Raw genomic sequence first — 23431 nt, 5'->3', positions numbered from 1 at the left:
CTAAATATGCAAGAATACGGGGATTGGAATCACATTTTTAGCCTATTTTAATTGATATCTTTCGTCCTTTAAATTTATGAAGTGGCAGCCAAGCTATCCTTGAAGAGTTGCATTACCATTCATAGTGAAAAAGGCTATTTGCTTTCTCCACTATCATGAATTCTTGGCAATAATTCTGTTGGTACGTTGTATTCTCATTATTTTTTGTTCTTTAAGTTTTTGTTTGAAGATCAAGTTGAATTAATTTGAACATATAATTAAAAATAATCTCTCAATTGTTATGACCATCATGCAGTTTGCTGCAACTATTGTAGCAAGAAAAGTGCCAGGCCAAGACTGTCATGATGAGATGAAGGAGAAGCCGATGGCGGAAACGGTCAAATCGACGGAATCCGTGGGAGCCGGAAAATCTTTCGTCAAGGATTTCGAGCCGAGAGATGATCATATTTTTCGATTTTACTCGGACAACGAAGCTCAGACTCAAGAATCTGCGAACAGGAAAATCTCTGCAGAAAAATGCTCGTGTATCTGCCTAAATTGAGAGATCACTTGAGATTTCATGGAAGAATATTATATGGTGATAATAAGTTGAATAAAGTAGTGAGCTTTAGTAGAATAAGCTTAGTGTGTGTATTGTGGTGAAGTGGTTTGTAGTAATTGAAGAATTAAATATTCCAAGCGAGTGCTGTTTCTATTAAATAAACTTCCGGTTTTTAACTATGGAGGATAGATTTCAAATTTGAGTATAATAGAGGGGCTAAAACCATAATTTGACCTTTGGATTTTTCCATTAAAGCATGTTGAACCATTTACCCTCAGCCTAACGTTTTCGACCATTTCGTGCCTTTAACTTGATCCATAATCAACCTTTAGAAAGCACAATAGGCCATGGTCGGTATTCTTCTCTTGTCCTTCAATTTCCCCTCAAAGAACCTCACCCAATAACAAGTCTCTTAAAACACCACATCTTTGCCTTCATTATTCCTTATATAATTCAATCATATGGATCCCGTTTCTTCTTTTTCTTCGTCATCGACGACCCCACGACCCAACCGGCCACATCCCCGGTTCAAACCGACGCAACCCGTCATCGAATGGATAGCTTGAGCGCTCCGTCACCCGCTCTCCGTCCTCCATAGATCGGATTCCAACTTCTTCGTCTTAGGTGCAACGGGGAATGTTTATACCGTGACGTTATCTTTGACCCCTACGTGCACGTGCCCCGACCGTGCAATCCCATGCAAACACATATTGTTTGTTTTGATCCGGGCATTGGCATCTCGGTGGACGACACGTGTCTCCGGAGGCGGCTCTCCGGCCGTGTCGGTTGAGTCGTCTTCTCGGGACGTCCAAGTAGCCGGAGGCATTAGTGGGGGCCGGTCTATGCGAGAGGTTCCATCAGCTTCTCTCCGATAGGAAGAAGCATGGTAGGTCGGGTGATGTTAAGGAGATCGAAGAAGGAACGGTGTGTCCCGTTTGCTTGGAGGAAATACAGAAATGAGACATGGTGGCGTCTTGTTCCACGTGTTGGAACTTGATTCATGAAGAATGTTTGATGAGGTGGAAGAGGAGCCGTGGGAGGAGGTCGGCTAATTGTGTGCTTTGTCGTACAAGGTGGAGTAGTGATCAAGAGAAGTATCTAAATTTGGCTGCTTATATCGGCCGAGACGAGGCTGAGGGCGGCGGTGCTAACTGTGGTAGCAGCATTTGTGGTGGATGGTTTGTTTTACGTTCTTACTTTTAGGATTGAAAAAATATTAATTATGCACTATATATGTTTTTAACTATAAATTGTGTATATGCAATATTCTTAGAGATAATTGATGTATAATTCATTCGATATTAGGGTCGTGTGGGTGTACAAAAAAAGAAGAAGCAATGTGCTAATAAAATATGAATAAATGTACATCATATTTATTAATAAATGTGCTAAATTTAATAGTTAAGCGTCTTGATAATTTATACAAAAAATTAAATACTACATTAATAATAATATGTCTTTAAAGGTAAAAAGGTAACTTTTATCATTACAGTATACCTAATTTATCAATTTCGTTCCTATTGTATTTTCACATCAATTTAACCATCAAATTTACTCGATTACATCATTCTATACTCTATCCTAACTTAAAACCCTAAACCATAATCTTACTTTTAAACCTTAAACCCTAAACCCTAATCCAACCTCACATCTAAGCCATAAACGTTAAACCTTAACTTGGATTTATAATTTAAGGTTCTAAGTTAGAGGTATGATATAAAATAATACAATTAAATAAATTTAAGAGTTAAATTAAAGTGAAATATAATAATGATAAAAAATGATATATTGAGTCTACTATAGTAAAAAATAACATTAAACTTAATAATAATTACATAATTGATCATGGAACAAACTTTAATTAATCATCTGAATAAAATGTGAGATCTATATTTTATAACAGAATAAATTTAAATAATATAAAATATTATATTTTATATTAGCTCATATTTATTTATGTTTTTGATAGCATGTATATCTAATGTTTTTGCCTCTTAATCAAACACAAGTCAAATTAATCCTCCTTCCTCAACAATTCAACATTTGCAAACCCCATCCAAAACCCTAAACGCTTCGAGAGTCACACTCACTCACTGATTTATCGGCAAAAAGAAATGGCCAGCGCCTCGTCAGATTACGGCGGCGGCGCTCTAGTTCCGATTTCACCGGAGTCCCAAGTTGCGGCGGTGTATCCTCTCCACCATGGCCTCAAGTATCCTATCTCTAGACTCTCCATCTCTTGGTCTCGCGGCAACTCCCTCCGCGTATCGGTTTTCGCTTCCCCTCCATCCGGAGACTCCGTCGAAGACGATGCAGGAGGAAAAGTAGTGGAAGTGAAGCTCGGCGGAGACGGCGAGATCAGCGACGCTCATTGGCGGAGGATCGCCTACGATTCGGTCTCTCCTTTCGCTCTACTCCAAAGCAGGAAAAATGCTGTCTCTAGCTTGTCGAAAATGTCCATGAATTCACCATACGATGCTGACTGGTAATTAATTTTCGAATTTTCAATTTGATATCAAATGTATTTGAAACTTATTTTCTTTTGCTCTGAAAAACATTGTGTTCAGGTGGGATTACATAATGGAATACAGCAAAGACATAAATGCCCTTCTTGGTAGCCAGATATCTGCTTCAGTTCCGCTTATTGACGACCCAAAGTCAGTCATAAATGTAATTTCCTCTTTTCTTCTTCTTTTTGGGTGGGAATTTTTGTTTTGAATAGAAACCAGGGAGAATAGAAAATGTGTTAATTTAATGGCTAAGCTAGAAAGCTTTAGTCTAATTGTAATTTCGTTTGGTTTCAAATTGCCTCCCCCCCCCCCCAGAAAGGAGAGGAACCGACTAGTTTAAAGGCTGCGTGGGAGCTATTGGAAATGTTTTATGCAGAAAATCCATCTCATTCATGGTTACCTGAACGCTTTGTTGATTGGTTAGCTGTAAATCTCCTACCCTTTTTTTACCGCTACTGCATCCATCAAGTTTTACATTACTTCGGTTTAAAAGTTGTTTACTAATAAGCAATTTGTGTCTTGTCAGGATTATGATAGCCTTTTCTCGGGAACACACCCAACAGTGCACTCAAAGCTTGTTGATTTTCAAAAAGACCTTGTAAACTTGCAGGTTCTGAATAGTTAACCTTCTAGTTTTCCTTGTCAATTTAACTTCTTTATATGGTACTTACACAGTTTTAGAATCTGGGCTTTTGAGTTGTTCGACTGATTTTTACTCTTTTGCATTCATCATATCAATGTAGGTTGTGGAAGATGATCCCAAATACTGGGAAGTTATATCATCAGCATTAGCTGTTGGTTGGCTGGATATTGTGGTATGTGTTTGATAATATAAAATGAGTTTATAGCTTAAAAATTTGAAAGCATGATAGGTTATTTTCTTCTTTTGGGTGGAATTCTATCATTCTATGATTGGATGCATTTTTATATTTTCACATTCAGGTTAAGATGCTGCGTTTGCATGGATCTTATCGATTCGATCAACTCAGCAATCGTGAGGTTGGTACGAGATAGATTGTTATGCATTGCATCTGAAAGATGTAGCTCTATTTACCTTTGGTATTGTTGAACCATTATATTGTAGTTAAGAGGTTTGTGTAAATCTTCATTCAGTTATTTGACTAAAATATGTTGTAACTTGGAAGCAATTTCTGTTATGCTAGTTCTGTTTTTTGCTGGTTTGAACTGAAGTATTTCCATATCTTTGCATTTTTATGCGTCAAAGTTTTCTTCCACTCACTTTCACTAACGTGTTTTGTCCATGTAAAGTGAGATCAGGATATTGTTGCTATAAGAAACTGAAAAATATGAATTTGATGCCTCTTTTTCCTATACACCAACAGACAGAGAATGGACTTGTAGAGGCAGTTGCTGTTCTCATTTCAAAAATGCCACGAATGCGATTGGATCAAGAAGCTGGGAAATTGGGTGAATGCTTTAAGGCCAAGCCTGATTTTGTGAAGGTATCTTAAATTCTTACAGTGCGCGTGTTCTCTCATTCTGCTTCACAACCCACTACGTCCAAAGATAAGTAATTCAATTCTTTCTCAAGTATAGGCATGGGAGAAATGGCGTGGACAGATAAGTAAACTGGATTCAAGTGCATTCTGGTTTCAGTGTGCTCATCAGCAGACTCGGGAGGGCTTGAGAAGTATGTTACAAATAATGCTGGGTAATGCTAATAGTCTCTGCTCTGCAACATTCCATTGGATAGAGCTGTATATTTCTCACTTGCTATACATCGGCCATTAACAGTGGTATGTACCTTCCATGTATTATGTATCTTGTAGCATTTAACATGTTAGCTGGACTCTGAAATAATCACTTGATTTCTTTTCTTCTGTTAGGGGTTAGAAAGCATGTACGGCTTGGCACAGAAAAGCATTCAATTGAAACCAATGGCCTCTGCACATAGGTTGATGGGGCTTATAATAGGAATTATTGGGGAAAATACTGAGGTGACAGATGGGGATAGAATATTAATTAATTCTCTTTTTGGTTCCTCATCCTCAAGTTAAATTGTGTTTTGTTGACTCTCAGGTTGTTTTAGCAGAATGCTCGAAAGGATTTGGTCCTTGGTGAGCTGTCATATATCCATCTTTATATCCTTCTGTTTGTTAGTATTGCAGTTTTGGAGCCTTATTTGGGGTATTATTGTTTCAAAATATGTTTGGTCCGGTAAACTATGAGAAGTTATCATGATATTAAAGATTGGATTTTCCTTTGCAGTCATTAAGATCTATCTCTATATGTTGCTTATCATCAGGATGGTTGCGCATGCCATGGAGTTATTAACTGCTAGGAGTGACCATGCAGAAATGCTTTTACATGAAGAGCGTCAGAACTTGGGGGGAATAAGCATAGAGGAGCTTCATCGACTTATTTATGCTCAAGTTCTATCCTCACATCCACTAACTTGGCAAGTGAGTGCAAATAATTGTGTGGATTACTTCATTAGCATATGTGTATACGTTGTGTGGCTTAGGCTTACCTTTCTAAGCTAGAAATAAAATATGGAGTGCTACTTAACCAACTTCAATGGATATGATTCGTAGCAATGAGTAAACTAATGCTATTTCTCATTATTGTTATTACAGTGGATAAACATATATTTTTAATTGGAATGCTAGCACTTTGATTAAATATGTCTTATATTTTTTCCTTTTAATATCTACAGATTGCTCCAATTTATCTTATATCATGCATGAAGCATGGGATGGTTCTGTTACAGATATTATTGTCCAAGCAGCCTGTTCAAGATAATCAGTTAATGCTGAAGGTCATTGGTTCCTTTTTCTTATGCTTCTCATCTTTTCCATTATCATTTTGCTTTCCTCAATTTTTTGGGGCTTATCAATTAGTTTATTGTTGATGCAATTTTGTGTTCTGCACAGAGCATAGAGATTTGCCGCCTTTACGAACTCCGCAGCATAACTTCAAATATTATGAAGGTATAAGCATCTGAAAAAACATCATTTAATTTTGGTGGTGGAAAACACATATAGCCTGGCATTGTTTTGGAATTGTGTTTCACAACCTGTTGATAAATTTGTGGTAAGAAATTATGATTGAATTTGATGGCATGTCAGTTAAGGATTCTCACTGTCCATCTTTAGATTGCTGGAGTACACCACTGGAAGCATGGTCGGAAAGGTTGTGGAGTGTTTTGGCTTCAGCAAGCTCGGGATGAATATCGTCTTAATAGGATAGCTCAGCAATTGTTTGATTCAGTTGGAAAATCAATATCTGATGAGAGTTTCAAGGTAGATTGTATAGATAACCTCCGACGCACAAAGCTGTTTCCTATCTCTTCTTGTCACATTTGTTACTTTTCATTTCAAGAAATAATCTTTTAAATCCAGAAAGTGTCTAGTCTATGGGATATGACTTAGTCCATCCTCTATCTTCACAGCAATGGGAAGGGTTAATTCAGTTATTGGGTTCGGATTCTAAGACTGCTGGTGGACTAGAGTTCCTGCACAAGTAAGAATTTCCGTCTTTGCTTACTGTCGAATTATTCCAAGGTGTTAGTTAACCTTGGACGCATCACAGATATCGAGACTTCAAGAAATCACTTCTGCATGTTTATGATGGAAAAAACTACAGATGCTGCTCGGCAGGCTGTGGAATCTCTTATATCGGTACATATTTATCACCTATTGATCTTTTACTTTAATCATCGTCAATATCATAACAAGAGCAAGCTTGTTTTTACTACAGCTTATGAAAAACCCTTCTACACCTCAACGCTTTTACCTGCCTCTTCTTTATGATTCGGTAAGCTAATGACGTGCACGGATTTCTTTACATCTACCTTATTACAGATTGTTTGTATTTTCATTAGCATGCATGGCTTGACCGACGACCGTCCATTGTTTTTGTTTTGTTTTTTTTTTCTGTTGCAGTTGAAGTTGCTTAATTGGAAGGATCGTCCTTTGTTGAACGTGTCTCAGACAAATCTTCTGTTAACTAAACTACAAGATTGTCTATGGCAAGGCTTCGGCCGGATTTCGTAGAATCCGAGTTACCACCCAGGCCTTGAACTCTGTTAGACTTGCACTTGCCATGAATCTGGGACGTGCAATCCTAGAGGAATGAGGCCTTCCATGTATGCCTGAAGAATATCCATTGAAATCCACCTCTAAAAATCACCAGGTTTGAGATTTATCAGAAGCAAACCCTACCTTGCGTATCCAGAGAAGATAAAAAACACCATTGTTATATTATCATAGTATATATTATCATTTTAACCCGAAACACCGACTCAAAGTCGATGAATGGTTTCGATAACCATCATCGGGATTTTTGTTTATGTATAATGCTGTTATAGTCTCTGTAATCTGACTTGATTCTGGTAAATCGGAATTTTTTGCCTTGTATTTGGCTTTGCTAATGACGATTAGCACGTAATTAAACTGTTCAATCACTAATCAGTGTTTAATATTGCCTTCTTTATTGACGGCATTAATGATATTTTGATGGCTTAATAGAAAAATAAGTAATTGAACTTACCATTGAAAAACGTTAAGACGTTTTAGTGCCTAAAGAATTTTTCACCAAAAATTGATGTCTAACTCTCTGTTATACTTTTAGGTGTATATTGTTATATATATATATATATATTTTAATTTTTTTATAATAAAAGTATTATTTTTTAATTAAAAATTTTAAAAAAACCCAAAGAAAATTATTTATAAAAAAGTCCAATTTTTTACTAAATTATATAAAAAAACTCAAATTAAAATCTCTTGTTTCAACCCCAAATCCCTAACCATCTCCACGATTGAACGTTGGAGGAGCACCGACGGAGCGATGACGAGTACGGGTTTTGAACAAAATTATACGGTGATTCGAATGGTGGCGGCGGTGTAACTTATGGAAGTTTGGATCGGCCGGAATCGATGAAAAACAGCGATGGTGATTTAAAATCCAATGAACATTTGAATGCTTCTTCACGATAAACGGTGACCGTTTACAACGAAAGACAAACGGGGGTCGACGTCGGATCTAATGACGGTGGCAGTGTCGGTCATGGCTGGCCGGCCAACGACCATGAAAGGGGAAGGGAGAAGGGGTTGTTGGTTTTCTTTTAATATTTTTTTTTAAAAATAAATAAATTCTCAAATGACAAGAGAATGACATTTTAATGGTCAAATTTAACAAAAATTCAACGAAGAAATCGTTATGCATATATTTTTAACGAAAAATTCTTTAGGCATTAAAACGTAGCAAAGTTCGGACATTGTTTTTCTATTAAGCCTATTTTGATTGTTTCCAGGTAAATAATGAGGCCATGGATGAAGTTATAACTAAGATCACTTGAACATTTTACTCTTTGTATATTCAAAACACGTGAATAAAATTGGGTCAAAGCAAGATTGTAGGCGGATTACTCAATCTCCAGCCTGAATTTTATTAGTTTGAAAGGTTTGGTTTGTGTTGAAGTGGTGTCTGGCGCCCAAGAGGATATACAGAGGAATGGATTGTGTGTCGGGTATCTCTTGGAGATCTGGGTGTCGATTCTTGGGCTACAAGCACCGATTTTATCAACATGGAAGCTAGACATATCAGTGATGACATTGTTAGTTGATTTGAATGGTTCACTAGTTTCATGGGATGTGATGTTTTCATCTTACTTGTGAGTATGCCATTTATACTAGGTTCTTGATAATGAGAGCAATTTCCAATTTATGCATTGTGGCCTTTCCCCAAAACTTTTGCACTGATATTTAAAGAGGTGAGTAAGGCGTCGCAGTGCTAAATTTTAATGAGCTGATTCAAGTTGGTCTTTATTTTACCTTGGAGATTTGATTGGTTTTCGCTTATTAGTGATGAATCTAAGTGTCAGAGAAGCCTTCTCGATGTTCCTTGCTGTCCACACTCGTGTTGTTATGAGAATGGTTTGAAGGTTCAGTGTGAGCCGGTGGCATGCTATTTCTTTATAATTGCTATCCTCTTCGGTGCTGATTCTGTTGTGATGAAAGTTCCGTGGTCAAGTTCGGTAGCAGCTTTTTGGTCGTTCTAGTTTGCTTGCATTTCTAGTTAATAGCAAAACTTCCAAGTCAAAGGTTGTCATTGGTTTTGTTCTCTGCTGGTCGTACTGTTGGGTGGTCTTTGGTTTAGGTTTTGGTGTAGTTAATAGTTATGTATTAGCTGTTTAGTTGTGTACTTTGCTTGGTGCCGAGTCTTGTTTCCATTGATGTTGTGTTTGAGTTCGTGGTGAAGGGTTTGGAGTTGCTTGCTAAGGTGAATACCTTTTTATGATTTTAGCTGTGGGTTTGTCTCTACATGGGTTGCCCCTTGTTATTACAGGACGTATTTGTTTATGGCGTTGTTGATGGTGTTGCTCAATCAGAGCTTGTGGGTTTTAGGTGCTGTTTATTTTTACATAAGTAGAAGATCTGCAGTCTGCGGATCACATTTACAGGCATCTGTAGCAGAAGTGATAGACTAAAAGTCTGCAGTCTGCAAGAAGAAGACTGCTTGTTTTTTAACGTATGCATACTGTTAAAATAAACTGAAATATAAATAAACTGATTTTTTAAACTTAAAAGAGTTTTGCAATACTAAAATTTAAAAAGTTTTAGTTTTACAATACTGAAATTTAAATAATCCATACAACTACAATAATAATTTTTTAAAATAAATCAATCCATATTTTACATTAATTACTCAACAATTTCATCTCGTAGCTGAGTCATATTCTCGATCCGTTGCAGAACTAAGTTGTTAGGCAAGGGTTTTATTTTTAATGTTCTTTGAAGAGGTTGGAAGAGTTTTGAAGACATAAGGTCACGTTTGCACCAAGAAGAAGACGCGCAGACGTTTTCAGAGCTATTGTATTCTAAAAAAATAAATGCTGCGAAACCCAATATTTGTGCGTGGTCTACGCGAAACATATATAAGAGCTTTGAAAATCTTTTTTTTAAAAAACAAACACCACGTGTGTTTTCAAGCCGAAGATATTGTGAATCATTCAAGGACAATCAATGGCTAATTGGCTATAACGTAACAAACAAGAGGAATAAAATGTAGCAAATATCAAATTAACAAACCAACCAAAGCATTTAACCATAAAATTTAAATAACATATGATGACTATAATGTAATAATGATAACCCTAAAAGTTCGAAACCAACAATAGCCCACTTCATTTCAGGATTAAAACAGAATGTTACAAAGAGAGAAGGACATAAACTGCCTTTTACCCCTAAAGACTAAAAACACGGGTGAAGAAGGGAAGAAACGGCGTCGTTTTGGATGAAAGTTAAATACTTTTTTTTATAACTTGAGAAAACCCTAATTTTCTCAACAAAAAAAAAAAAAAATCACTCCCAAGCGCCATTCACCCCTTTTTCTCCCTTCTCTTGTTTTTCTTCTCTCAACTGAGAGAGGAAGCAAACATTCTCTCAAGTCGCCTCTTAAATGGCTCCGGCGGGAAACCGATACCCCCTTTTGGCTCTCTAAAATACATCCATTCAAAACTCTAGACCAACCAAACATTAAACATATTTCAACCCTTCACACTCTCTCGAAACGAAAACCCAGAAGGAAAATGAGCTGCCTTTGATGTTCTGAATATCCCATCTACTCTGACGAATCAAGAATCTGTGAAACCGAGAGGTAAAGTTTTCCTATTTCCCTTTTTTTTCGAATGAGTTTTTATTTTTATTTTTTAAGGTATTTTCCTCTCTATTTTCGAACCTGGATCCCTTTTTCTTCCTCCTCCCTTTCCTTTTATGGTTGGTTTAGGAGTATGGTCATAGCAGGGGATGGCTTCCAACGGGGTAGGTGAAGGTCTTGATTGCTTTCATTAAATGTCCTGATTTTTCTCTAGTTTTTTTTTTGCTGTTTTTATTTATTTTTTATTGTTATGAAACATTGGTGGGACTGACCCTTGACAATGACCAACACAGTGATCGGAGCTCGAACGGATGACGGTGGCGCTCGTATGCTCACTGGCGGCGGCGGGTGGCAGTTGCTGGAAACCCTAGGGTTTCGAAAACAAACCCTAAAAGACTTGGCTGATCTAGTTTGAAATTGGACCTCGGTTGTTGGGCTTGCTGGTTGTTGGGCTAGATTGAGTCATTTAAATTTTGGGTTGTGTTTGTAATATGGTACTGATCTTGTAATAAAACCTGTAGAATAAAATATAAAAAAAAAATATATAATAGTTTTTATATAAGTGATATATCTAATTTATTCCTATAAAATAGTTTTTATATAAGTGATATATATCTAATTTATTCCTAATGAAAAAAAAAACTACAAGAAAAATATAGTACGAACAATCAATTTTAATATTAAATTATTATTGTTATCTCTTGAACTATGGGGTTTGAATACTATCATCCTAGACAAATGAAAAAAGACATAGGAAAATAAGGGAAGGTGGGAAATGGACTCAATAATATATTTTGATAAAAATTATAATATTTTAGATCAAATGTGATTTAAAATGTTATATTTTCGTAATATTTTCGGTTGATAATCGAAAAGATGGATGAGTATGAGTTGTGTTAAGTCGAATTTTTGGTCCACCCTACCCAACCCGAAAATTATACATCCTCCACCATACTTGAATCGGACTTGAAAGTTATACATTTTCACCCGACCCGAACCTGACCCACCTTTTTGAGTCCAATCGATTCAGGTTAGGTCGGAACCTGTCGAATTTGGATCTCATGTCCATCCCTAATCGATTCAGTTTTTTTATTAATTTGAGTTAAATACAAGACATTATCTGCTCAAAGATAACTCCCAATCTTTTAACATTGAATACTCACAATCTTGATATCTATGATACTAGAACTCGGAATATCAATAATTCATTTACCACAAACTACTTGGTTCGGGCTAACGGTTACGTGAGGTAATATTAATGGTGAATGCTTAATAAGATTGATTTAAATATTGTTATCTTGATTGAGATGTAGACACATCAGCATCGTCAAATTGATGAAGATGTGATTAATAAGATCAACGGCTATTAGTCCAAAGATTGGATTTAGTGATGGATGTCTAGTTTCCAGGTCATGTTGAGCCTCATCAAGGGCCCACAGCCCACAAGTGGACATGTCCCTAAGCCCAATTAATAGGACAGCCACCACCTTGTCCAACAGATTCTTTTATCTTTTTTTTTTTTTGAATAATTTAGTTTTTATTACCCAAAAGAGAGAACAATAACGAACTACAATAAGTACAAACTACCAGAAGTCAATAAAAAACCAGGCCCTTGCTATCAACCTAAGTAACAACCATAACAAACAATTAGCCAAAATAGACAAAGGCAGAAGCAAAGAAAGCAAAATACAAGAAAGGGAATGACAGGCAGTCCACAACATTACAGCAGCAGCCAGAACTAGCCAATGTTCCATTCCAGGCAAAGCTTTAGATTAACACTGTCAGCCTTGTTAATATTGCAACCATTTATCCTATCACCAACAGATCTTCTAATACTGTCAAAAATATTATCAACAGACCGAGAACAGTCTCTAAAACGCCTGAAATTTCGTTCTTCCCATACGAAGTATACCAAGCTAATCCAAGCTAGTTTCAAAATACTAACTAGCAAGGATTTACCCCTGAAATTGTTTGCTACCCAATCCAGAAAGTCACTCCAACACAGATTCCTGTGGGGAATTCTGCAGGTCTGCAAGATCTTTCTCCAAATACCGCTCACAAAAGCACAGCCATTGAAGAGATGGTCCCTGTCTTCTAATTCAGTATTGCAGAGATCACAAAGTCCATTCAAGTCCATTCCCATATTGATGAGCCTGTCCTTGGTTGGAAGCCTGTTCAAGATAGCCATCTAAGCAACAATTGACATTCTTGGAACATGTAAGGGAAATCAGATTAGGTGCTCCCATTTGACCTTCTCCCTCTTGTCTCTAAGCTTCTCCCACACCCATTTACTTTTAACTATGTTCCAGTCCACCACACTACCAAATAAATCTGCAGCTTCATTTTTAAGTTTAAGGAGCTTTCTCAAGATCCAGCTAAGCTGAGGCTTGGGATTGGCTTCCCAAAAAGCAGTCCCCTTTAGAGCATACCCTTTGATCCATGCCACCCAAAGTGACCCTGCATTTGCTAGAATGTTCCTGATCAGCAAGAAACAACACACCTTGTTCCAACAGCCGAGGCTCTTTTATCTTATTTTATTTTATGCACATGTTTACATTCTAAAATATTATTTTGTTTAACTTTAATGTATATATTTTTTTTATATATTTTTATTAATAAAATAATCTCTATATGATACATTTTATAGTATTTATTTTAATATAATTAATCTTCTTTTATAGTTATTTTTAAGCTCTTCAAATTTTGGTAATTTAACCTTTTATAAAAAATATTTATTTAAAATAATAATCCACAAATGATATTATTTTTAAAAATGTTCATCCATACACATCCTTAAAAATGACAAACCTCGAATAATCAAGAGACTTCAGCTTTTATTTTTCTTAATGTTTGACGCATCTCACATAGATGTTGTTAGAGAGACAGAGACAGACATATGATTTTGTGTTAGATGTTGGACTTCTAAAATTCTAAGAGGCAATGAACTTATAAAATTTTAATATACGAAATAGATTATTAATAAAAAAATACAAAAACATATCTAAAATATACGATAATTGAAAAATTTTAGAAAAATGACCGCCCAACTGTCCTTATAACCTATATATGAATATTGTGTTTTTATGTCATTTTATGTTTTAAATAATCTATCATATCAAAGTTTATTAATAACCAACTCTTTGGCAAAAGCCAAAAAGGAGAAATCAACAATGACTTAACTAACTCTTGCATGTTCAAATTATTCAAATTATTAAATTAATTTGTACAACTTGGTCCTATCATGCAAAGCATATAATTGACAATTTGGTATTACCCAAAAATTAAATAAATTTCAAGGTACAATTTATTTCCCCAAAGTATGGCCACGTGTAGCTAGAAGTATTAATTTAATTATGGTTTCCATTATCAGCAAGTTGAGCCCTTTTCTTGTACGTATTTGGATTCCGATAAGATTATGGATGTGACTTTTTAACTAAATTAAGGCATATACAACAACAACAATAAAATCCTATTCCCATATGTAATGGGTAAGGGGTAAACCAAGTCATATAGATATATAAAATTAAACCAAAGTCACTATCTTCCTCTCCACTTCAAGACTATACAGTAAATAAAAAGATATGGACCGTATCGATCTCCCACATTTGTTTTAATAATTGCAAGTATGAATTTTCATTTCGTTATGATTATTCTTTGGCAATATATTCGACGGGGAATCTTATTATATCTAGATGACATTATTTGATTTTAATATAATTATTATTTTAAGAGATCGGTGAAGATTTCAAAGGTCGTACCAAAGAAACAACCCTAATATCTAGAGATGGGTATAGGTCGGGTATTTTGTCCATTCGACCCGAGAACAAGGAGTCTTCACTTGAGACCCGACCAAAACATGTTTTTAGCCGATCCGAATCCGACCTGATATAAAACTTAAAAATTCAACTCGACCTGATATATATGATACTAGAATTCGTAATATCAATAATTTCTTTACCACAAACTACTTGGTTCGTGCTAACGGTTACGTGAGGTAATATTAATGGTGAATGCTTAATAAGATTGATTTAAATATTGTTATCTTGATTGAGATGTAGACACATCAGCATCGTCAAATTGATGAAGATGTGATTAATAAGATCAACGGCTATTAGTCCAAAGATTGGATTTAGTGATGGATGTCTAGTCTCCAGGTCATGTTGAGCCTCATCAAGGGCCCACAGCCCACAAGTGGGCACATATAGCCCCTTTCTTTTGGTTTGATAGAAGTTAAGTGTGTTTTTGGGGGCCTAATTGCAAAGTTTTCAAAACTATCGATATGACAAAATCATTTAAAGATTTTGACTTGTATTGCCTTGTGATATAAATATATATATTATTTAAAATTATGGACATGTCCCTAAGCCCAATTAATAGGACAGCCACCACCTTGTCCAACAGACTGTTTTATCTTATCTTATTTTATGCACATGTTTACATTCTAAAATATTATTTTGTTTAACTTTAATGTATTCTTTTTATAGTTTGTATGATTGAAATTATTAATATATTTTTAGTAAAATAATCTCTATATGATACATTTTATAGTATTTATTTTAATATAATTAATCTTCTTTTATAGTTATTTTTAAGCTCTTCAAATTTTGGTAATTTAACCTTTTATAAAAATATTTATTTAAAATAATAATCCATAAATGATATTATTTTTAAAAAATTTCATCCTTGAAAATGACAAACCTCGAATAATCAAGAGACTTCAGTTTTCCCCCCTTAATGTTTGACTCATCTCACATAGATGTTGTTAGAGAGACAGAGACGAATATATGTTTTTGTGTTAGATGTTGGACTTCTAAAATTCTAAGAGGCAATTAACTTATAAAATCTTAATGTACGAAATAGATTATCAATAAAAAAATATAAAAATGTATCTAAAATATACGATAATTTAAAAAAATTTTGATATGATAGATTAACTTATGTTAATCTATCATATCAAAGTTAATAATAAACCAACTATTTGGCAAAAGCCAAAAGGAGAAATCAACGATGACTTAACTAACTCTTGCATGTTCAAATTATTAAATTAATGTATACAACTTGGTCCTATCATGCAAAGCATATAATTGACTATTTGGTATTACCCAAAAAATAAATAAATTTCAAGTACAATTTATTTCCCCAAAGTATGGCCACGTGGCTAACGGACATGTACATGCACTAGCTAGAAGTATTAATTTAATTATGGTTTCCATTATGAGCAAGTTGAGCCCTTTTCTTGCATGTATTTGGATTCCGATAAGATTATGGATGTGACTTTTTAACTAAACCAAGTCATATAGATATATAAAATTAAACCAAAGTCACTATCTTCCTCTCCACTTCAAGACTATACATTAAATAAAAAGATATGGACCGTATCGATCTCCACATTTGTTTTAATAATTGCAAGCATGAATTTTCATTTCGTTATGATTATTCTTTGGCAATATATTCGAAGGGGAATCTTATTATATCTAGATGACATTATTTGATTTTAATATAATTATTATTTTAAGAGGTCGGTCAAGCTTTCAAAAGTCGTACCAAAGAAACAACCCTAATACCTAGGGATGGGCATGGGTCGAGTTTTTTGTCCACCCGACCCTACCCGATAACAAGGAGTCCTCCACCCGAGACCGGACCAAAACAAGTTTTCACTCGATCCGAACCCTACCCGATATATAACTTAAAAACTCAATCCGACCCGAAATAATAAAAAATATTTTTATTCAATAAAAATAATAACTTAATTGAAAAAAATAATATATAAAGGGCTATTATTGTAATTATTCTTAAATATATAAGGTAAAATTATATATTTTTCGGGACGGGTCGAGTATTTTCACCATAAACTAAAACCCGAACATCACATTAAAAAAACCCGACCCGAATCTGATTTTTTTTTAAAAATATCCGACTCGATCGGGTCGAATTGAACCTCCAATACCCCATCGTTGGACTTGCACTACAATGAAAGTCATTGCTACATGTCATGGTTCCAAGTTCCCACACCCTTCTTCTAGTCGAATTTATGTACGATACCGATACCATACGATTTAAAGAAAAATTTTAATTGGTTAAAAGGTAGAAAATCCAGTTTTAGTAGATTTCGATTAAATAAATTTCCTTTTTAATGAAATAAGTATTTTTATAAAGGGTAAATTACATCAGATAGCATTGAACTTTAGGTATCGTATTGTTTATACCACTGAGCTTTCAATTTTTTCAATTATAATACTGAGATTTGATTTTTTGTTTCAATTATACTACTGAATCGTTAAATCGTTAACGACACGATGACATGGCAGATGGCTATTGGCGTGGTTGGTGGCTGTCGACTTAGATAACTCACCAAATCGATGCCATTTTGATCCGAATGGTAATGATCATTTAATGATCCAATGTGTATTGTCGCGATCGCATTTCGGGTTGGGCCCGAAATTGAGCTTCGACTTAAATAAATGGGTTAGAGTCGCCACCGATCATTTTAAAATGATATTTAGGTAGATCGGACACCGAAATTGTTGGTTTGAGAAGAGGTGTTCGGGTGCTCGGGTTGCTCAATGGACCGGTTCGGGTCCTGGAATTTGTAAAAGAAAGAAAATAAATATTATTTAAGTAATATATATATATATATAATATTACATATGGACGAAAATTTGTTTACACAGATATAATTGAAACAAAATTCAAAATTTAGTATATAATTTATCCTTATATATATAAATTGTTGAATAATCGGGTAAAGGAAACGAAAAGAACACAAGAATTTTAACGAGGTTCAGTAATGTACTTACGTCCTCGGTGCCCAAGGCGACGCTAGGTTTTTCATTCAAACTATCATAGGTTTTGGTTATATCCCTTTATAATAAATAAATCCTTATACATATTTACAAAAATAGCCCTCAACCCACATAATCGTAACCCCCACTATGAGGCTTTCTTTTTAAGAACAGTTGATGTCCGCTCCATCCTCTGTCATCTTTACATGTATATTTATAAGACATGCCTAACCTAAATAGATACTAAGATTGAGACCAAGGATTAAAAGTCAGATTACTTACGAGGATTATTTTTATTCTTCTATTTTTAACACTAATGAAATCTTCCTCTTCTATCCATGTTTTCTATAGGATATTTAAAAAAAATTAATCCCTATTCTATTATACGATCATCTTGTTTCTCATCGTCTTTTAACAATATATATTAATAAAAGAATGGTACGAAAGGAAGATATGGTGATTGCAAGTAGGGGTCAACAAAACATAACTCGATATAAAATAATTGATTTTTTTACTCAAATCGATGCTAAAAATCTCAACTCGACTTGGCTCAAATTGTAATTTTATAAAATTGACTCGGAAAAAATTAAATTTGAATTGAGTTATAAAACATGACCCAAATAACTCGAATAACTCAAAATTTTAAGTAATTAACGGATTGATTTTTAAGTTCGAGACAAGTTACTCAACTTTGCATGATATATGTATATCACATATGAAAAAAATATGAAGAAATATATATGTATATCATATATGGTTATAAAAAGTTTAGAACTTAGTCGAATAAATATTAATAATTAATTTTAAACATAAACTCGATCAACTCGACTTCATACATTCGTAAACTTGACTCGAAATTTCTTTATAATCTATATAGCAATTATATTATATATACATCAAAAAGCAAGCAAAAATATAATAAAATATCTGTACAAATCAAACGAATTTGAGGGTTATAACAATGATTATTATCTTTATAGATTTTAAATTTAAATACCAGCAATTATATAATATTGAAACTTTTATTATCAAATGGTAGCAAATAAACAGCTTAAATCATTCATTTATGAATGCAAAGAAAGATTGCATGCATATTAAAAAGTGAGGAGCAAGAGTCTTACCGTGGGGCAGAGAACAGACAACTAATAGTCTAATACATAGGTTCGTTGAGAAAAAACATTATCATTGGTTGTCGTAGAAACACGTGGCAGAAAATGCGAATGCCGACAGTCGTTGTCAAAAAGGTCTAAGTCATCGGGTCTCGCCCTATTACAATTATATTTATTTTTTCGTACGGTTAAAAAAGAGAGAGAGAAAAGAGACAGATTGTGACAGGAGGACAATTTCCCCGCCGTCGGCCGGGCACCCGGCCCGTTTCTTTGCAGTCTGCAGTTGTAAATTGACAGTACTAGGGTGTAAACGAGCTGAGTCAAGCTCGAGCTCGAGTATTGTTGAGTTCGACTCAAAAATTTTGAAATTGAGCTCGCCTCGACTCAAAAACTCACGAGCTTAAAATTTTTAAGCTCGACTCGAAGTCGAAATACTGAATTGAAGCTCGTGAGTAGCTCAAAAAGGCTTGAAATGAAAAAAATAAATTCTTAAAATTAACTCGATTAAAGCTTCAAACTCGAACTCGAACATGAACCTTAAATACATGAAATCTTACTGTATTTTTAAAAAAAAATCAATACATAAATATTAATATTAATATTAATTAATTTATTTTAAATAAAATCTTAATATATTATATTTTCGAGCTGCTCAAGAGCTTTTCGAGTCGAATATCGAGTAGTTCGTTTCAGCTCGTTAAGAACTCGAGTCGAGCTCAAGCTCGTGTCGAGTCCATTCGATTCGAGTATTTATCGAGCCTTGAACGAGTCGATCGCGAATCGATCTCGAATAACTCATAATCTGTCTCATTTCATTTACAGCCCTAAGCGTTACTGCAGAACTTCAATCTTTATTATACTTTATTTATGTTAATATTAATTGTTGTTTTTTTGTTTAAATATACAAAAAGTATCCAAAGTATATCTGTTTTTTTTAGTTAAGTGTATAATGTTTTTTTGTTTTAGTTTGATGTTTAATATTTTATTCTGTAACTCAAAATATATTACGCTGTGAAGGACCGTTAATTTTAGCCGTTAACCCATTAAAAGTGTCACGTGTAATATTTTTTACTATTAAAAATAATTTTACAAATAAAAAAATAAATTAAAATGAAAAAAAAAGCTTTATTGGGGAAAACCAATTACCTAGGCTTCCCCCGATTTTTAGTGTGTATCTCCAAAAGGGCGAAACTATTCGCCCTCCGATCAGGTATCTCCGACCATGGTGGAGGTGCCCTGTCGCCGCTATCGACCTCAGCAACGATTGGCGACCTAACCTCGACACTCGAATCGCCTGATTTGGCAGTTGTCGCGTTTTAATTGCAAGAAGAGCTTCTTTTTTTTAAATGGTTTCGCTTCATTTTATCAGTTTTGGAATTGGTTCGCTTCATTTTGTTGAAATTTATGTTGCTTTATATGCTTTTGTTCTAATTGATAGCTTTCTTAGGGGATTTCTTGAAGATTTCATTGATACCTTTCTCAAAGCTTACATCGTCTGTAAATATTACGTCTCCTCCTGGGTTAGGACCATCTGAGTTATATGTCGTTGAAGGATTCAACTTTGCAAGAAGAAAACTGGCCTGACAACAAAACATACTTAACAACTACGCAAGAGGAGGAGGAGGAGAAGAAGAAGAGGAAGAAGAAACTAAGATTAAGCGGAATGTTGTTCACTCTCGTTTTTCCTCCATTCTTTTTTGCACTATGATTCAACATGCATATTGAATAATCCATCCACCCATCATCTTTGGTTTCTTTAGCATATATACTAACAATTCTAGTCACAGAAAATAGTTGTAGGTGTGAGGAATTTAAAATGCAAATGAGGGGGAGCAATAATTTTGTTTCAAAGCTAGAACCCTTTTATCTCCTTTTAAAAACCGAGAAAAAGGTGACATTTTTACTTGATTTCTCTTTTCTTTTGTTATTTTTTTTTTCACTTTCATTTTCATTTTCAATATGTTTTGGGTGCAGGTGTGGATTGCTACATATTAAGATTATGAGAGGAATATGCAAGGGTCACCAATCGTTGTTGAGGTCGTTAGCGATGACGGGACACCTTCACGACGGTCGGAGATACTTGATTGGAGGGCGAAGAGCTTCGCCCTTTGGGGGATACACACAGAGAAAAAATCGGGGGAGGGAGGCAAGGTAATTGGTTTTCCCCAATTAAAACATTTATTTTTTCATTTTAATTTTTTTATTTACAAAATTATTTTTTAATATTAAAAAATGTTCCACGTGGTATTTTTAATGGGTTAACGGCCAAAATTAACGGTCCGTCACAGCGTGACCTATTTTGAGTTACAGAATGAAACGTTAGGTACCAAACTGAAACGAAAAAAAGTTATGGACTGAACTGAAAAAACGGGTATAAGCACCTTTTGTATATTTAAGCCTTGTTTTTTACTCTCGATTTTAAAGTTTCATTCTGACTAATCCGAATAGTGCGTACCTGATTTTGGTAAGTGAATCTTTCAGCGGAGATTTTCTGCATACATAATATTTAAACCTGAGATTTTATTTAAGCGATATCAAACTGTTTATTACTTGAACAACTCTGTTGTTTAATATTAATTCTGCTTAGAAGATAAAGAAACCGTAGAAAACGATGTCGTTAAAACAGTATAATGTGTTCTTTACCTTAAGCATCACCATCTTAATAATTCAAAGGGATATTTTTAAATTTCCAAACGTTTTGTTTAATCCTTTCGTGTGATTTCCGTACATATATGAAGTTTGTTTATGTGTGGCTGTGCAGCAGGGACAAAAGTTTACTCATTGTCCATGCATGCCAGCTGAAAGCTATGTGCCAAAGTTTATGTCATCGGGCCCTCTTTACAAAGTAAAATGGTTCCATGAAATCAAGACGTTGAGAACTTTCAAAGATTCTTTGTTTCTTTCTCTACTTTTTTTTTTTATGAATCATATGTTTATGATCTATTGATCGATTAATCAAGATCTGGTACTGCACAGACAAAGACGACCATTCTAACCCCGTTAATGATTACGAATTTACGATAATGTTATGATTAAAATATGTCGTGCTTGAGATATAATGATCAATATCATTTATCACTGACATGTATATTTGTATTTCACCGAGGGCATGTTTTCACCATATATATGTAACTTGCAAAAAATCCAGCAATGGAAAACATACGTGCCTGCAGAGATGGTGAAATCAGACAACTGATTAAATATGCTATATTTTCACACACACAAAATGGCATTTTGATGGTGAGAGGTCACAGATAGAAAGAGAAAAAAAGGGGAAAGAGAATAAGACTTTTACATAAGGTATCAATAAAACAATTTAGAGTAAATTACACAAATGATCACCCGACTATAGAATGTTGTTTTGTTGAGTCCCCCAACTATCAAAAGTTATAAAACGGTCCATTGTCTATCAAAAGTTATAGAATGATCCCCCCACTATAGGATGTTGTTTGTTGAGTCCCTTACAAAAATAGTCACCAAACTATTCATTATGTTCCAAATTTATAATTTTTCATTAAAAAATTTGATAGCTCTTTGAGTTGGATATTAATATTTTGTCTGAGATATGATAAAATATGATTATAGAATCTCAAACGACTATCATATCTCAAAAAGTATATTAACATCCAACTCAGACTATCATCAATTTTTAACGGAAAATGACGAATTTAGAACATAATGAATAGTTTGATGACCACTTTGTAACTTTTAACAGTTGAGAGACTAGTCGTGTAATTCACCCAAGAATTTATTATTTTTTCTGAATGAAAAAAAAACCAATCTATTCATAATGATTTTGATTTTTATCTTTCTCGTATTAGTTTTTTGAATTAATCACTGCTATCCGATCTATTAATTGATTAATCCAGATCGGATACTACAGATGTGAGAGCGACCCTCTTAACTCAGTTTGCTCTGTTCACAAACGCCGTGATTTGAAAAATAACATTTCATGTATGGACCAAACTAACCCAAAACTAAAGAATGAGAAAAATAGGCAAAAGAAGAGCCGTCGAGTATTAGAGGTAGCATCCATGGGGGACCATCCCCAGCTTTTATATTACCAATATAATAATAATCATACATCTTTTCATTTTGATAAGCTCTTGTGGGGACTAATAGCTGATCATATATGCATGGCGGTAGGACATTTTAGAGAAGGCTTCAAATATAATCTCAACCGATTGCCGATCCATCATATATATATAAAGAGTAATTCGTTGTATATTTTGTGTGGTCCTCTTGGTCCTTCCCCCATGTCTAGCTAGATATCTTCTTCCATTATTAATAATTTCCACCCCACGTGGACGTTGCTACAATGCAATGCTTCCAAAGCAGAGATATCTTGACAACCCACACACACAAGCATAGGATGGATCGAGTGGTTGACACGACGGTCGTCTTCACGAAAAATTATAAATATTCATATAATTTATATATATATATATATTATAATTTTTTATAAATTCTATAATTTTGTTTCCCTTGACATTAAATCTTGTGTCCATCTGTGTACACATTAACCAAATAAATATGGATTTACAGAAACGGTGAGGTTGATTTAGGATTATCAAAGGAGATACATTTTATACTTTAAATTTTTATATAAAGAGTGTGAGCTATCGTTGTCCACTATAGGTACGAGCATTGGTCCGAAGTCCATTTCCATATATTCAATGGGAACAGCTAGGCATTGAAAGATACGTCCTTAGGGTTTTTAATGCATTTGAGTTGCCTTATTTTCCTCTCTGAAAATGATCCCTATATCGTCTCTACCTATGCTTTTAAAGCCCTTTAGGGGTTCGACATATATTAATCAATCAGAACTATACCCAAAAAGTTTGCCTCAATGCCACGGAAAATTCA

At 34.5% G+C, this 23431-nt stretch overlaps 2 protein-coding genes and 1 pseudogene across 2 annotated transcripts; 2 read left to right on the top strand and 1 right to left on the bottom strand.

Moving 5' to 3' along the window:
• Positions 1-1002: 1002 nt before the first annotated feature.
• On the top strand, positions 1003-1841 carry LOC120141345 (annotated as a pseudogene).
• A 705-nt stretch (positions 1842-2546) lies between these two features.
• LOC120141346 (nuclear pore complex protein NUP85-like) lies at positions 2547-7296 on the top strand. Its single transcript, XM_039156254.1, is given in 22 exon segments — positions 2547-3026; positions 3109-3211; positions 3367-3477; positions 3578-3661; positions 3795-3866; positions 3994-4050; positions 4395-4514; positions 4609-4789; positions 4792-4808; positions 4899-5009; positions 5092-5129; positions 5318-5474; positions 5729-5830; positions 5946-6002; positions 6168-6314; positions 6464-6534; positions 6604-6646; positions 6648-6692; positions 6772-6828; positions 6957-7029; positions 7032-7076; positions 7079-7296. Coding segments are annotated over 22 exon segments (2133 nt in total). The 5' UTR covers positions 2547-2655; the 3' UTR covers positions 7150-7296.
• A 5116-nt stretch (positions 7297-12412) lies between these two features.
• On the bottom strand, positions 12413-16626 carry LOC120141353. Its single transcript, XM_039156257.1, has 3 exons — positions 16622-16626; positions 12926-13151; positions 12413-12862 (listed from the first exon to the last, which is right to left on the bottom strand). The coding sequence occupies exons 1-3, from the start codon at positions 16624-16626 to the stop codon at positions 12413-12415; spliced, it is 681 nt and encodes a 226-aa protein (XP_039012188.1).
• Between the last annotated feature and the right edge of the window lie 6805 nt (positions 16627-23431).

Source organism: Hibiscus syriacus, unplaced genomic scaffold (assembly GCF_006381635.1).
Source record: "Hibiscus syriacus cultivar Baekdansim isolate YM2019G1 unplaced genomic scaffold, ASM638163v2 tig00110796_pilon, whole genome shotgun sequence".
NCBI lineage: Eukaryota > Viridiplantae > Streptophyta > Magnoliopsida > Malvales > Malvaceae > Hibiscus > Hibiscus syriacus.
This window is presented reverse-complemented; position numbering and strand designations above follow the sequence as displayed.

Coding starts and splice junctions, on each gene's coding strand:
- LOC120141353 (XM_039156257.1), bottom strand. Junction 12,863..12,925: donor TTAGAGACAAGAGGGAGAAG/GTCAAATGGGAG, acceptor ATTGTTGCTTAG/ATGGCTATCTTGAACAGGCT.